This window comes from Salvelinus alpinus, chromosome 8 (assembly GCF_045679555.1).
Source record: "Salvelinus alpinus chromosome 8, SLU_Salpinus.1, whole genome shotgun sequence".
NCBI lineage: Eukaryota > Metazoa > Chordata > Actinopteri > Salmoniformes > Salmonidae > Salvelinus > Salvelinus alpinus.
Window position 1 is genome coordinate 18,223,247 of NC_092093.1, and position 17,298 is coordinate 18,240,544.

The 17,298-nt window shown below is 46.8% G+C and overlaps 1 protein-coding gene across 5 annotated transcripts in view; it reads left to right on the top strand.

Annotated features, from left to right (window-relative positions):
• LOC139582219 (uncharacterized) overlaps positions 1–17,298 on the top strand; it is a 122,186-nt gene that overhangs the window by 2,388 nt on the left and 102,500 nt on the right. Inside the window, exons 5-10 of one of the 5 annotated variants that reach the window (XM_071412183.1) lie at positions 6,522–6,578; positions 7,185–7,292; positions 7,407–7,435; positions 7,561–7,608; positions 7,745–7,816; positions 7,915–9,100. The exons of 3 other annotated variants lie outside the window; for them this stretch is intronic. In XM_071412183.1, coding sequence (XP_071268284.1) covers positions 6,522–6,578; positions 7,185–7,292; positions 7,407–7,435; positions 7,561–7,608; positions 7,745–7,816; positions 7,915–8,025 — 425 coding nt within the window. In that variant the 3' untranslated portion in view covers positions 8,026–9,100. Of the gene's footprint in view, positions 1–6,521; positions 6,579–7,184; positions 7,293–7,406; positions 7,436–7,560; positions 7,609–7,744; positions 7,817–7,914; positions 9,101–17,298 lie in introns of those variants that run through there. One more of the 5 variants, XM_071412184.1, reaches the window with a different exon arrangement.

Below are 17,298 nucleotides of genomic sequence, written 5' to 3' on the forward strand. Positions count from 1 at the left end.
ATTAATTTGATATGAAATCTCCTCTCTACTCTCCTACACTTCTCTCTCCTTTCTCCTCTCCTCTCTCCTCCTCTTTCCTCTACACTCCTCTCTCCTCTTCCATCCTGTCTCCTCTCTTATCTCCTCTACTCTCCTCTCCCTCTTCCTCTCTCCTCCTCTCCTCTTCTCTTCTCTTCTCTCCTCTCCTCTCCTCTCCTCTCCTCTCCTCTACTCTTTTCTCCCCTCTACTCTCTTCTCTACTTCTCTCTAATCCTCTCTCCTCTCTCCTTTCCTCTCTCCTCTCTCCTCTCTCCCTCTCCTCTCCTCTCCCTCTACTCTTTTCTCCCCTCTACTCTCTTCTCTACTTCTCTCTAATCCTCTCTCCTCTCTCCTTTCCTCTCTCCTCTCTCCTCTCTCCCTCTCCTCTCCTCTCCTCTCCTTTCTCCTCTCCTCTCTCCTCTACTCTCCACTCCTCTCTTCACTACTCTCCTTTCTCCTCTACCCTCCTCTCTCCTCATCACTCCTCTACTCTCCTCTTTTCTCCTCTTTCCACTAATATACTCTCTTCTCTCATCTCCTCTCTCCTACTCTACTCTCCTCTCTCCTCTCTCCTCCCCTCTGCTATCCTCTCTCCTCTCCTCTCTCCTCTCTCCTCTACTCTCTCCTCTACTCTCTCCTCTACTCTCTCCCCTCCTTTCTCCTCTACCCTCTTCTCTCCTCAACTCTCCTCTCTCCCCCTCTCTCTCCTCCTTTCCTCCAATCTCCCCTACTCTCCTCTCCCCTACTCTCCTCTCCCCTACTCTCCTCTCCTCTCCTCTCCTCTCCTCTCCTCTCCTCTCCTCTGATCTATACTCTCTCCTCTCCCCTCTACTCTCTCCTCTCCTCTCTCCTCTCCTCTCTATTCTGATCTATACTCTCTCCTCTCCCCTCTACTCTCTCATCTACTCTACTCTCCTCTCCACTCTCCTCCTCTCTCCTCTATCTCCTCTCCTTTCTCCTCCACTCTATTCTCCTCTGTTCTCTCCTCTCTCCTCCTCTCTCCTCTACTCTCCTCTCTCCTCTTCCATCCTGTCTCCTCTCTCATCTACTCTCCTCTACTCCCCTCTTTCCTCAACTCTCCTCTCCCCTCCTCTCCTCTCCTCTATCTTCTCTCCTCTCTCCTCTCCTCTCTCCTTCTTCGCTCTCCTCTACTTTCTTCTCTCCGCTTCTCTCCTTTACTCTCCTCTCCTCTACCACTCTCCTCTCTCCTCAACTCTCCTCATCTCTCTCCTCCTCTCTCCTCTCCTCTCCCCCTCTCTCCTCCTTTCCTCCACTCTCCTCCTTTCCTCCTCTCCTCTCCTCTCCTCTCCTCTCCTCTCCTCTCCTCTGATCTATACTCTCTCCTCTCCCCTCTACTCTCTCATCTACTCTACTCTCCTCTATCTCCTCCCCTCTCCTTTCTCCTCCACTCTATTCTCCTCTGCTCTCTCCTCTCTCCTCCTCTCTTTCCTCTACTCTCCTCTTTCATCCTGTCTCCTCTCTCCTCTACTCCCCTCTTTCCTCAACTCTATTCTCTCCTCTACTTTCTTCTCTCCGCTTCTCTCCTCTCCTCTCTCCTCCACCACTCTCCTCTCTCCTCCACCACTCTCCTCTCTCCTCTCTCCTCTCCTCTCCTCTCCTCTCCTCTCCTCTCCTCTGATCTATACTCTCTCCTCTCCCCTCTACTCTCTCATCTACTCTACTCTCCTCTATCTCCTCCCCTCTCCTTTCTCCTCCACTCTATTCTCCTCTGCTCTCTCCTCTCTCCTCCTCTCTTTCCTCTACTCTCCTCTTCCATCCTGTCTCCTCTCTCCTCTACTCCCCTCTTTCCTCAACTCTATTCTCTCCTCTACTTTCTTCTCTCCGCTTCTCTCCTCTCCTCTCTCCTCCACCACTCTCCTCTCTCCTCTCTCCTCTCTCCTCTCTCCTCTCTCCTCTCTCCTCTCTCCTCTCTCCTCTCCTCTCCTCTCCTCTCCTCTACTCCCCTCTTTCCTCAACTCTATTCTCTCCTCTACTTTCTTCTCTCCGCTTCTCTCCTCTCCTCTCTCCTCCACCACTCTCCTCTCTCCTCCACCACTCTCCTCTCTCCTCTCTCCTCTCTCCTCTCTCCTCTCTCCTCTCTCCTCTCTCCTCTCCTCTGATCTATACTCTCTCCTCTCCCCTCTACTCTCTCATCTACTCTACTCTCCTCTCCTCTCCTCTCCACCTCTCTCCTCTATCTCCTCCCCTCCATTCTCCTCTGCTCTCTCCTCTCTCCTCCTCTCTCTCCTCTTCCATCCTGTCTCCTCTCTCCTCTACTCCCCTCAACTCTCCTCTCCCCTCTCCTCTCCGCTTCTATCCTCTCTCCTCTGCTCTCCTCTCTCCTCTCTCCTCTCTCCTTCGCTCTCCTCTACTTTCTTCTTTCTGCTTCTCTCCTCTACTCTCCTCTCCTCTACTCTCTCCTCCACTCTCATCTACTCTCCTCCTCTCTCCTCTCTCTTCTACTCTCTAGTCTCCTCTACTCTCCTCTCTACTCTACTCTCCTCTCTACTCTCCTCTCTACTCTCCTCTCTACTCTCCTCTCTCCCCTCTTTTCTCCTCTCCCCTATCCTCTACTTTGCTCTCTACTCTCCTCTCTCCTCTCCTCTCTCCTCTCCTCTCCTCTCCTCTCTCCTATACTCTCCTCTCTCCTCCTCTCTCCAGTACACTCCTCTACTCTCCTCTCTCCTCCAACACTCTCTTCAACTCTCCTCATCTCACTACTCCTCTCTCCTCTCCTATCTCCTCTACTCTCCTCTCTCCTCCTCTCTCCAGTACTCTCCTCTACTCTCCTTTCTCCTCTACTCTCCTCTCTACTCACCTCTCTCCTCTGTTCTCCTCTCTCCTCTCCTCTACTTTGCTCTCTTCTCTGCTTTCCTCTCTCCTATACTCTCCTCTCTCCTCTGCTCTCCTCTCTCCTCTCCCCTCTTTTCTCCTCTGTTCTCCTCTCTCCTCTGTTCTCCTCTCTACTCTCCTCTCCCCTCTTTTCTCCTCCTCTCTCCTCTACTTTGCTCTCTTCTCTGCTTACCTCTATCCTCTCTCCTCCTCTCTCCAGTACATTCCTCTACTCTCCTCTCTCCTCTATTCTCCTCTACTCTCCTCTACTCTCCTCTCTCCTCTACTCTCCCCTCTATTCTCCTCCTCTCCTCATCTCTCTCCTCCTCTGCTCTCCTCTACTTTAGTCTCCTCTATCCTCCTCTCTCCTCCTCTCCTTTCCTCCACTCTCCTCTACTCTCCTCTCTCCTCTGTTCTCCTCTCTCCTCTGCTCACCTCTCTCCTCTACTCTCCTCCTCTCCTTTACTCTCATCTCTCTCTCTCTCCTCTGCTCTCCTCTCTACTTCGATCTCCTCTCTCCTTCACTCCCCTCTACTTTCGTGTCTCTGCTTCTCTCCTCTCTCCTCTACTCTCCTCTCTCCTCCACCACTCTCCTCTCTCCTCCACCACTCTCCTCTCCACTCTCCTCCACTCTCATCTACTCTCCTCTATTCTACTCTCTTCTCTACTCTCCTCTCCTCTCCTCTCTACTCTCCTCTCTCCTCTCCCCTCTTTTCTCCTCTCCTCTCTACTCTACTCTCTTCTCTCCTTTACTCTCATCTCTCCTCTCCCCTTCTCTCCTCTCTCCACTTCTCTACTCTACTCTCCTCTCTCCTTTACTCTCCTCTCTCCTTTTACTCTCCTCTCCTCCTTTCTCCTCCACTCTATTCTCCTCTCTCCTCTCCTCTCCTCCTCTCCTCTCATCTACTCTCCTCTCCTCTCTCATCTACTCTCCTCTTCTCTCCGCTCCTATCCTCTCTCCTCTGCTCTCCTCTCCTCTCTCCTTCGATCTCCTCTCTCCTCTACTCTCCTCTACTCTCCTCTCTCCTCTCTCCTCCACCACTCTCCTCTCTCCTCAACTTTCCTCCTCTCTCCTCTCCACTCTCCTCCACTCTTATCTACTCTCCTCTATTCTCTCCTCTCCTCTCCTCTCCTCTCCTCTCTATTCTCCTCTCTCTTCTCCCCTCTTTTCTCCTCTCCTCTCTCCTCTCCTCTCTTCTCTCCTTTACTCTCATTTCTCCTCTCTCCTCCTCTCCTCTTCGCTCCTATCCTCTCTCATCTACTCTGCATTCCTCTCTCATCTACTCTCCTCTCTCCTCCTCTCCTCTTCGCTCCTATCCTCTCTCCTCTGCTCTCCTCTCTCCTCTTCTCTCCGCTTCTATACTCTCTCCTCTCTCCTCTGCTCTCCTCTGCTCTCCTCTCTCCTCTGCTCTCCTCTCTGCTCTCCTCTCTCCTTTCGCTCTCCTCTCTCCTCCACTCTCCTCTCCTCCTCTCTCTACTCTCCTCCTCTCCTTTACTCTCATCTCTCCTCTCTCCTCTCTCCTCTGCTCTCCTCTATCCTCTCTACTTCGATCTCCTCTTTCCTCTCTCCTCCACCACTCTCCTCTCTCCTCAACTTTCCTCCTCTCTCCTCTCTCCTCCACTCTCATCTACTCTCCTCTATTCTACTCTCTCCTCTACTCTCTCCTATACTCTCTTCTCTCCTTTACTGTCATCTCTCCTCTCCTCTCCTCTCCTCTCCTCTCCTCTGATCTCTACTCTCTCCTCTCCCCTCTACTCTCTCATCTGATCTCCTCTCCTCTCTACTCAACTCTCCACTCTCCTCCTCTCTTTCCTCTCTTCTCCTCTCTCCTCTTCCATCCTGTCTCCTCTCTCATCTACTCTCCTCTACTATCCTCTTTCCTCAACTCATCTCTCTCCTCTCCTCTCCTCTCCTCTCCCCTTCTCTCCTCTCTCGACTACTCTCCTTTACTCTCCTCTCTTCTCTCTCCTCTCCTCTCTCATCCACTCTCCTCTCCTCTGATCTCTGATCTCTCCTCTCTCCTCATCTCCTCTCCTCTCCTCTCTACTCAACTCTCCACTCTCCTCCCCTCCTTTCTCCCCCACTCTATTCTCCTCTCACCTCTACTCTCCCCTCCTCTCTTTCCTCTTCTATCCGCTCTCCTCTTCCCTCCTGTCTCCTCTCTCATCTACTCTCCTCTACTATCCTCAATTCTCCTCTCTCCTCTACTCTCCTCTCTCCTCCACCACTCTCCTCTCTCCTCTACACTCCTTTCTCCTCTACACTCCTTTCTCCTCTACACTCCTCTCTCCTCTACACTCCTCTCTCCTCTACTCTCTCCTCTCCTCTTTCCTCATCTCTCTCCTCTCCTATCCTTTCCTCCACCTTCCTCTCTTCTCCTCTCCTCTCTCCTCTCCTCTCTCCTCTGTTCTCCTCTCTCCTCACATCTACACTCCTCTCTCCTCTACTCTCTCCTCTCCTCTTTCCTCATCTCTCTCCTCTCCTATCCTTTCCTCCACCTTCCTCCACTCTCTCCTCCCCTCTCCTCTCCTCTCCTCCTCTCCTTTCCTCTACTCTCCTCCTCTCTCCTCCCTCTCCTCCTCTCTCCTCTGCTCTCCTCTCTCCTCTGCTCTCCTCTCTCCTCTGCTCTCCTCTCTCCTCTGCTCTCCTTTACTCTCATCTCTCCTCTCCCCTTCTCTCCCCTCTCCTACTCTCCTACTCTACTCGACTCTACTCTCCTCTCTTCTCTCTCCTCTCCTCTGATCTCTACTCTCTCCTCTGATCTCTACTCTCTCCTCTCCTCTGATCTCTACTCTCTCCTCTCCACTCTCCCTCCTCCTATCTCCTTTCTCCTCTATTCTCCTAGCACCTCTCCTCTCCTCTCTCCTCTTTCTTCTCCTATTCCATCCTGTCTCCTCTCTCATCTACTCTCCTCTACTTTCCTCTTTCCTCAACTCTCCTCTCCTCTGCTCTCCTCTCACCTCTACTCTCTTCTCTCCTTTACGCTCATCTCTCAACTACCCTCCTCTACTCTCCTCTCTCCTCTACTTTCCTCCTCTCTCCTCTCCTTTCTACTCTACTCCCCTCTCTCCCCTGATCTCCCCTCTCCTCTGATCTCCCCTTTCCTCTGATCTCCCCTCTCCTCTGATCTCCCCTCTCCTCTGATCTCCCCTCTCCTCTGATCTCCCCTCTCCTCTACTCTCTCCTCTCCTCTCCTTTCCTCCACTTCTCTCCACTCTCATCTACTCTCCTCTCTCCTCCTCTCTCCAGTACTCTCCTCTACTTTCCTCTCTCCTCTACTCTCCTCTACTCTCTCCTCTACTCTCCTCCTCTCTCCAGTACATTCCTCTACTCTCCTCTCTCCTCCACCACTCTCTTCAACTCTCCTCATCTCACTACTCCTCTCTCCTCTACACTCCTCTCTCCTCATCTCTCTCCTCTCCTCTCCTTTCCTCCACTCTCTTCCACTCTCCTCTCCTTTCCTCCACTCTCTTCCACTCTCCTCTCCTTTCCTCCACTCTCTCCTCTGTTCTCCTCTGCTCTCCTCTCTCCTCTGCTCTCTTCTCTCTCATCCACTACTCTCCTCTCTCCTATCCTCTCCTCTCCTCTCTCTGCTCCTACACTACTCTCCTCTGTTCCAAATCGGCTCTAACACTAATGAAATATGTCTGTCCACCACACTACTATCCAGGAAGTACAGCCTCCACTGCAAGACCAGCCTTGTCAACCACCTCCCCATCTTCTGCTGGTATTGTATTTAATACTATTTCCCTTCTCAGCTGTATGGTAGACTGTATGGTACGTCTTTCATTTAAAAACATATGAATTCATTTTCCACACCAGACACAAACATACACATATAAACAACATATAAACAACTTACAAACGCACACAAACAACGACTACATCTCATATGCCCAGACCCACATGCTCACACCCCCATCTCTAGTGCCTGCATTATCGTTTGCTGTCTATCATCAGGTGGTCTTTTCAAACTGCTCTTCCACTAAAAGGACATTGTCATCATGTTCACAATCTCACAGTATTATTCCAACGTCATAGTGGGGAAATATATACAACACAGGAAATCACGTTTTGACTGGACCTTTTAAAACTGAAACATTTTCTCTACACCCCACAGCAAAATGTCAGGAATTGCAGGAAATTTACTTTTAAAACGTACATGTTGCTCTCCACCATCAAGAGGGGGCAATTAAAGTGTTTAGCATTGAGAGGAGGGCTGGCTCTAGTCTTTTGGGGGCCCTAAGTGAGATTTGGTTGTGGGGCCCCCAAAAGGTGAGAGCTGCCCCTGCTGTAAGGTCCCCCACTAACCAGACCCTGCTCCCCTCTCTAGTCATCTCAGGTTCTCAGAACGTCTTCCTCATGGTGTCTGTAGGAGTGGCTGTGGGAGCAGCGGTGTGTGTCATCATAGCTGTCATCATAGTACGCAGGAGGAGAGACAGTAAGGACTTCCATTTGTCTCTGAGTTTAATGGAGGCCATTAATACACAGTAATACATGGAGACAGCCAGTTGTTTCATTGATTCTTCTGATTTCTTTTATTTGTTCTTGTCAGAGAATCAAGTGCCAACTGATAACAGCATTGTGAGTGAACTGTGACTTAATTAACACTGTTAGTTATTTTACTTTAACAATATTATAATACACTAAGAGTTTGCATTATAATTATATTGTTTTGAATCCATTACCTTTGTTATTAATTTATGAAGTGTCTGAATGCAGTAAACCACTCCACCCCACCAACCAATGAGGACAAGGTTAGTGCATCAATATCCTAAAGGAAGTTGAAACATGATTCATATGAAACATCATTTGACCCAGTTGTTATCCTGCAATCAGACTAATGTCCAGTTTCAATGATTCACGTTTCAATAACAATTCTGACCCTTGTAGAGTCAACCTGCTGACAGAATCACCTATGCCTCCATTGACCACTTCAATCAAAATCCTCCTGAGAGAGTTGATGTAAGTGAAGCTATACTGAACATATTGTAATGGTATCACTCTCCCTCCTATACACTGTTTACAGCCTTTACTTTGGTGTGTTTGTGTTGTCTCTGTAGGCCCAAGGTGAAGATGCAGTGATGTATGCCTCAGTTATGCCCTCTTCTGGCAGAGGGAGAGAGACAGAGAACCCTGCTGACCCCAGCTCCCTCTACTCTACTGTCAACTAACCTCAGGGAGCCAAGACATAAGGAGAGACAGTGAACCCTGCTGACTCCAGCTCCCTCTACTCCACTGTCAACTAACCTCAGGGAGCCAAGACATAAGGAGAGACAGCGAACCCTGCTGACTCCAGCTCCCTCTACTCCACTGTCAACTAACCTCAGGGAGTCAAGACATCAACATGAAGACTACACTCACTCATTCACACCCTCATTCCAGACCTGATTTGGTTCTAGGAAGAGAGATGTTTGTGCTATTACAAGGGACAATCTGCACTAGTTACATCCATTTCTGGACGTATTAATTAATGATATGCACCCATTGATTCTTAAACTGTCAAAACCCATCAGAACCCAAAATATATGCTTGTTTTACTCCAATGTTTGTAAACAAATGAAATGTAAACAAACACACTGTAAAGCCTCAAAACACGGTTTAAACTATAATGTTGATATAATGGATGGCCAGTCCTTGCATCCATAGCTATGTTTATGAATTTAAGAGTGGTTACATTTCTCCTGCAACATTCCTCAGATATTTAGCAAAACAGTGGCGGGGAGTGTGCTTTGTTACTGTTTCAACTGCTGATTGCCGCTTTAAGATGTGTATATTTTATTGATATAGACCAGAGAGATAGGAGACAGGAAAAGTGGAAGAGTTCGAGAGTCAGAAGGGCATGTTTCAGATTCAGACTCATGCTGACTCTGGTAGCCTAGGCTGTAAAGGGCATTCGGGAAAGTATTCAGATCCCTTGACTTGTTCCACATTTTGTTAAGTTACAGCCTTATTCTAAAATATATTAAATCGTTTTTTTCCTCATCAATCCACACACAATACCCCATAATGACGAAGAAGAAACAGGTTTTTATAAACTCAGCAAAAATAGAAAAGCTGTCAACTGCGTTTATTTTCAGCAAACTTAATTATGGCTGCAAGCCCGACGCCGGTACACCTATGACAACATCCAGCTCAAGTGCAGGGCGCGAAATTCAAAATCTATTTTTTAAAAATATTTAACTTTCACACATTAACAAGTCCAATACAGCATTTGAAAGATAAACATCTTGTCAATCCAGCCAACATGTCCGATTTTTTTAATGTTTTACAGAGAAAACACCACATATATTTATGTTAGCTCACCACCAAATAAAAAAGACAGACATTTTTCACAGCACAAGTAGGATGCAAGTAGCATGCACAAGCCAACCTAACTAACCTAGAACCAACCTAAATAACCTAGAAAAAACTACCTCAGATGACAGTCCTATAACATGTTACACAATAAATCTATGTTTTGTTCAAAAAATTTGCATATTTTAGCTATAAATCAGTTTTACATTACTGCTACCATCATAGCTACAGTCAGAAATCGCACGGGAGTAGCCAGAGAAAATACAGACACCAACGTCAACTACTAATTACACATCATAAAACATTTCAGAACAATATATGGTGGATAGCTAATGAAAGACAAAGATCTTGTGAATAGAGCCAATATTTCCGATTTTTGAAGTGTTTTACAGCGAAAACACAATATATCGTTATATTAGCTTACTACAATAGCTAGCACACAGCAGCATTGATTCTAGTCAAACGGTAGCGATAGCACAGTTCGACAGATATATGAAAAAGCATCCCAAATTGGGTCCTTATCTTTGTTGATCTTCCATCAGAATGTTCTCCAAGGGGTCCTTTGTTCAGAAACGTCTTTATTTCGATCCAGAACGAACGATTTCCCTCTTGAATTAGCAAGCACACTGGCAGTGCGGTGCTAACCTCTCCATGTTGACAAAATTCTTGCGTCGCATCACGTCTAAAGTCCAGAATAAATTTCAATAATATAATTAAACTATATTGAAAAAACATACTTTAGGATGATATTGTGACATGTATCAAATAAAATCGAAGCCAGAGATCATATTCACCTTTAACAAGGTTCTTCCATGAGCCGAGTCCAGGTCCAACTTCGCGCCCAGGAAAAAATATAAAGTGCGCAAGTCTCAGTCCAAGAGGTTGTGTTCAATCCCAGGACGAGATAATCAAGTGATTTCTTCTCTCACTTCCGCATGACACCCAGGGGAAGGCGTATGACGTATTTCTACAGTCCCAAGTGACATGCCCTTTTATAGACAAGCTCTTGAAGAGAGACATCAACTTTGGAAATCTCACTTCCGGATAGGAAATTGGCTGTAAAAAGAGTTCTGTTCCACTTAGAGAAATAATTCAAACGTTTTTAGAAACTAGAGACTGTTTTCTATCCAATAGTAATAATAATATGCATATTGTACGAGCAAAAATTGAGTAAGAGGCCGTTTGAAAATGGGCACCATTTTCCAGTTATTCAATACGCCCCCTGCAGCCATAACAAGTTAACATGTGTAAAATATTTGAATGAACATAACAAGATTCAACAACAGACAAACTGAACCAGTTCCACAGACATGTGACTAACAGAAATGGAATAATGTGTCCCTGAATAAAGGGGAGGTCAAAAGTAACAGTAACAGTCAGTATCTGGTGTGGCCACCAGCTGCATTAAGTACTGCAGTGCATCTCCTCCTCATGGACTGCACCAGATTTGCCAGTTCTTGCTGTGAGATGTTACCCCACTCTTCCACCAAGGCACCTACCTGCAAGTTCCCAGACATTTCTGGGGGGAATGGCCCTAGCCCTCACCCTCCGATCCAACAGGTCCCAGACGTGCTCAATGGGATTCAGATCCGCGCTCTTCGCTGGCCATGGCAGAACACCAACATTCCTGTCTTGCAGGAAATCACACACAGAACGAGCAGTATGGCTGGTGGCATTGTCATGCTGGAGGGTCATGTCAGGATGAGCCTGCAGGAAGGGTACCACATGAGGGAGGAGGATGTCTTCCCTGTAACGCACAGCGTTGAGATTGTTTGCAATTACAACAAGCTCAGTCCGATAATGCTGTGACACACCGCCCCAGACCATGACAGACCCTCCACCTCCAAATCGATCCCGTTCCAGAGTACAGGCCTCGGTGTAACGCTCATTCCTTCGTCGATAAACACGAATCCGACCATTACCCCTGGTGAGACAAAACCGGGACTCGTCTGTGAAGAGCACTTTTTGCCATTCCTGTCTGGTCCAGTAACAGTGGGTTTGTGCCCATAGGCGACGTTGTTGCCGGTGATGTCTGGTGAGGACCTGCCTTACAACAGGCCTACAAGCCCTCAGTCCAGGCTCTCTCAGCCTATTGCGGACAGTCTGAGCACTGATGGAGGGATTGTGCATTCCTGGTGTAACTCCAGCAGTTGTTGTTGCCATCCTGTACCTGTCCTGCAGGTGTGATGTTCAGATGTACCGATCCTGTGCAGGTGTTGTTACACGTGGTCTGCCACTGCGAGGACGATCAGCTGTCCCTCCTGTCTCCCTGTAGAGCTGTCTTAGGCGTCTCACAGTACGGACATTGCAATTTATTGCCCTGGCCACATCTGCAGTCCTTATGCCTCCTTGCAGCATGCCTAAGGCACGTTCACGCAGATGAGCAGGGACCCTGGGCATCTTTCTTTTGGTGTTTTTCCAGAGTCAGTCGAAAGGCCTCTTCAGTATCCTACATTTTCAGAACTGTGACCTTAAATGCCTACGTCTGTAAGCTGGTGTACTAACGACCGTTCCACAGGTTCATGTTCATTCATTGTTTATGATCCATTGAACAAGCATGGGAAACAGTGTTTAAACCCTTTACAATGAAGTTCTGTGAAGTTATTTGGATTTTTACGAATTATCTTTGAAAGACAGGGTCCTTTTAAAAGGTAGGTTTAATTTTTTGCTGAGTGAATAAAAAAAGTATGGAAATTCACATTTACATAAGGAAATTCAGACCCTTTACTCAGTACTTTGTTGAAGCACCTTTGGCAGCATTTACAGCCTTCAGTCTTCTTGGGTATGGCAATACAAACTTGGCACACCTGTTTCTCCCATTCTGCTCTGCAGATCCTCTCAAGCTCTGTCAAGTTGGATGGGGAGCATTGCTTCAATGCTATTTTCAGGTCTCTTCAGAGATGTTCGATCGGGTTCAAGTCTGGGCTCTGACTGGGCCACTCAAGGACATTCAGAGACTTGTCCCGAAGTCACTCCTGAGTTGTCTTGGCTGTGTGCTTGAGGTCGTTGTCCTGTGGAAAGGGGAACCTTCACCCCAGTCTGAGGTCCTGAGTGCTCTGGAGCAGGTTTTCATCAAGGATCTCTCTGTACCTTGCTACGTTCATCTTTCCTCGATCCTGACTAGTCTCCCAGACCCTGGGCTGAATAACATCCCCACAGCATGCTGCTGCCACCGCCATGCGTCACCGTAGGGATTGTGCCAGGTTTCCTCCAGACGTGACACTTGTAAATCAGGCCAAATAGTTCAAATTTAGTTTCATCAGACAAGATAATATTGTTTCCCATTTTCAGAGTCCTTTTGGTACCTTTTGGCAAACTCCAAGCAGGCTGTCATGTGCCTTTTACTGAGGAGTGGCTTCCGTCTGGCCACTCTACCATAAAGGCCTGATTGGTGGAGTGCTGCAGAGAAGATTGTCCTTATAGAAAGTTTTCTAATTTCCACAGAAGAACTCTGGAGCTCAGTCAGTGACTATCTGGTTCTTGGTCACCTCCCTGACCAAGGCCCTTCTCCCTCGATTGCTCAGTTTGGCCGGGCTGCCAGCTCTAGGAAGAGTCTTGGTGGTTCCAAACTAAGAATGATGGTGGCCACTGTTCTTGGGGACCTTCAATGCTGCAGACATTTTTTAGTACCCTTTCCCAGATCTGTGCCTCGACACAGTCCTGTCTGAGCTCTACGGACAATTCCTTCAACCTCATCGCTTGGTTTTTGCTCTGACATGCACTGTCAACTGTGGGACCTTTTATAGACAGGTGTGTGCCTTTCCAAATGATGTCCAATCAATTGAATTTACCACAGGTGCACTCCAATCAAGTTGTAGAAACATCTCAAGGATGATCAATGGAAACAGGATGCACCTGAGCTCAATTTCGAGTCTCATAGCAAAGGGTCTGAATACTTATGTGAATAAGGTATTTCTGTTAAAAAATAATAATAAATGTGAAAAAAAATTCTAAATACCTGTTTTTGCTTTGTCATTTTGGGGTATTGTCACGGCCGTCGAATGAACTGGACCAAGGTGCAGCGTGGTGAGCGTACATATTCCTTTATTTCATATGACGCAGACAAAAACAACCATCCAAAACAACCGTGAAGCTAAAGGCTATAGTGCCAACAAACAAAGACAACTTCCCACAAACACAGGTGGGAAAAAGGGCTACCTAAGTATGTTTCTCAATCAGAGACAACGATAGACAGCTGTCCCTGATTGAGAACCCTACCCCGCCAAAACATAGAAATACAAATAATAGAACGAAAGAACATAGAATACCCACCTCAAATCACACCCTGACCAAACCAAATAGAGACATAAAAAGGATCTCTAAGGTCAGGGCGTGACAGGTATTGTGTATAGATTGATGACAAAGTTTTATTGAATCCATTTTCAAATTAGCCTGTAACGTAACAAAATAAGAAAATTCAAGGGTTCTGAATACTTTCCAAATGCACTGTATACAAGTGAACCACTGGACCACACAGGTGGACCACACAAGTGAACCACTGGACCACACAGGTGGACCACGTATGGTAATAATGTCACTGAGTGTTTGTCATGGCATTCTTAGTGCCACCATGGTAGGTTCAGTAGAGTTCTCCTCCAAACTCAATACATCTCTGTCTGTGGGAATCTGTCTCACCTTAACCAGAATGTTCTCTGGTTTGACGTCTCGGTGGAAGAGACCATGACTGTGGGGAGAGAAGTTACATGTCAGAAAACTTAACTGAAATGACCCTTGACACACACACACACACACACACACACACACATCAGAAGGGAGCCTGCTCTCCTAATGCTCATCTGTGATTACTTGTGTATGTGGTCCAGAGACCTGCAGAGCTGATACATGTAGTTGTGGATCCTGCTCTCTGGCATGGGGTACTGACGGGTTAACCCAGGGGTCAGAGGTCAGGGGGTATGGTAGAAATGAAGCAGAGTGTTACACCTCAGTCACCCATGATAAATCACCAGTTTACTGCTGATAGCATTTGAAGTTCCAACAAAGGTAAAGGCTGTGTTTCATTCCTGTGGGATGTGAATGTTCCCTCCCTTTTGCCCTCTTTAACTCTGGTAGGATTGGATATGTGAAAGAAATGTGTCGGAAAACTAGACGGAACAACTCCTTACGTCCACCCGTCTGAGATCTATGAAGGGGAGTGAATAAGGGAAGAAGGAAAGGAAGAAAAAAAATTGGAATGAAATGTAGCCATATACTAAGAGTAGACTGATACTAGGAGAAGAATATTCTCTAAGGTAATTTTTAAATAACTCATCATCAGACACATACAGTAGAGAGCAGTATGATTGTTCACTAATCACTGATATCAGGAGAAAGGATCAGGTTTGACATTCACTTTAATGTCATTACAAATGTTGTTTATTTCCAAATTATAACAAGAATACATACCTTCCTGAGAACATGGAGGTGAAGTCAATGGAGGGCTTCACTTTTCCTCCTTCAGTCAGCTGACGTGTCCACTTCCTGTTGTTGTCCTCCCTCTGGATTGTCACAGTGATGACACAGAGAATGTTGTGTGACCTGATATCTGGAGTCTCACTGCAGATCAGTACTTGTCTCATCCACCAGCTCAGTGTAACACCACTAATGATGTGTGAGTTACACCTTCCGTCAAAAGTGAGTAGAGAGCACCTTAATGTCACTGTTCCATCAGGCTTTAGATCTGTCACTGTTCCATCAGGCTTAGATCTGTCACTGTTCCATCAGGCTTTAGATCTGTCACTGTTGTGGACAGGGAGACTGTGAAAGACAAGGAAATATTTCCATTTTACTGTTACAAATACATCATATATACCAAGCTTAATATATTCTACTTTCTATGTTGTTGAGTTGCAAAATGCAAATGCATCTCAATATTTGAACAATGTCGCTGGAAGGGAAGCCTGCCGTTTTATGTGCTCCTAACCAACTGTGTTATTTAGTTAGTTTTTTTGCTTTGTTTGTACCTTCTTTATTTCCTTATTTTGTACATAATGTTGCTTGTCCCGTCTCTTATGAGCGGAAACTTCTGGACATCAGAGCAGTGATTACTCAACTCGAACAGGACAAATATTTTTCTTTAACGAGTCCGACGTGAAGGATATACTGCATTCTCGGGAACGGGCCCAAACTTGTCATTTGGTGAAGAAAATACGGAGAAAAATGGGGCGGAGGTCAGGCTGCCTTCTGAGAATTCATAGGCGAGTGAGTAAACCCCCACTGCCATCCGTTCTATTGGCCAACGTGTAATCATTGGAAAACAAAATGGATGATCTACGATCAAGATTATTCTACCAACGGGATATTAAAAACTAATATTTTATGTTTCACCGAGTCGTGGCTGAACGACCACACGGACAATATACAGCTGGCGGGATTTCCATGCATCGGCAGGACAGAGAAGCTACTTCTGGTAAGACGAGGGGCGGGGTGTGTGTCTATTTGTCAATAACAGCTGGTGTGCGATGTCTAATATTAAAGAAGTCTCGAGGTATTGCTCACCTGAGGTAGAGTAACTCATGATAAGCTGTAGACCACACTATCTACCAAGATTATTCATTTCCGTCTATTTAGCACCACAAACCGATGCGTGTACTAATACGGCACTCAACCAGCTGTATAAGGCTATAAACAAACAAGAAAATGCTAATCAAGAAAAGGCGCTTCTAGTGGCCAGGGACTTTAATGAAGGCAAACTTAAATCTGTTTTACCTCATTTCTACCAGCATGTCACATGTGCAACCAGAGGAAAAACAACTCTAGACCACCTTTACTCCACACACAGAGACACATACAAAACTCTCTCTCGTCCTCCATTTGGCAAATCTGACCGTAATTATATCCTCCTGGTTCCTACTTACAAGCAAAACTAAAGCAGGAAGTACCAGTGACTCGCTCAATACGGAAGTGGTCAGATGACGCGGATGCTACGCTACAGGACTGTTTTGCTAGCACAGACTGTAATATGTTCCGGGATTCATCCAATGGCATTGAAGAGTATACCACCTCAGCCATCGGCTTCATCAATAAGTGCATCAACGACGTCGTCCCCACAGTGACCGTGCGTACATATCCCAACCAGAAGCCATGGATTACAGGCAAAATCAGCAACGAGTTCAAGCGCAGAGCTGTCGCTTTCAAGGAGCGGAACACCAATCCGGACACTTATAAGAAATCCCGCTACGCCCTCAGACAAACCATCAAACAGGCAAAGCATCCATACAGGATTAAGATTGAATCCTACTACACCGGCTCTGACGCTCGTCTGAAAACTATTACGGACTACGAAGGGAAACCCAGCTGTGAGCTGTCTAGTGACGCGAGCCTAGCAGACAAGCTAAATGCCTTTTATGCTCAGTTCGAGGCAAGCAACACTGAAGCATGCATAAGAGCACCAGAATTCCGGACAACTGTATGATAACAACTCTTGGTAGCCGATGTAAACAACCCCTTTAAACAGGTCAACATTCACAAAGCCGCGGGGCCAGACATATTACCAGGACGTGTACTCAAAGCATGCGCTGACCGTTTGGCAAGTGTCTTCACTGACATATTCAACCTCTCCTTGACTGAGTCTGTAATACTAACATGTTTCAAGCAGACCACCATAGTTCCTGTGCCCAAGGAAGCAAAGGTAAATTGCCAAAATAATTACCACCCGCAGCACTGACGTCGGTAGCCATGAAGTGCTTTGAAAGGCTGGTCATGGCTCACATCAACAGCATCCTCCCGGACACCCTAGACCCACTCCAATTCGCATACCGCCCCAACAGATCAGCAATCGCACTCCACACTGCCCTTTCCCACCTGGACAAAAGGAACACCTATTTGAGAATGCTATTCATTGACTACAGCTCAGCGTTCAACACACCCTGGAACTAAACACCTCCCTCTGCAACTGGATCCTGGACTTCCTGACGGGCCCGCCCCCAGGTGGTAAGGGTCGGCAACAACACGTCTGCCATGCTGATCCTCAACACTGGAGCCACTCAGGGGTGTGTGCTTAGTCCTCTCCTGTACTCCCTGTTCACTTATGACAGAGTGGCCAAACACAACTCCAACAACATCATTAAGTTTGCTGACGACACATCAGTGGTAGGCCTGATCACCTCTACTAACCTGTACCCCCCCTTATTGAATCGTTACCGGTACCCCCT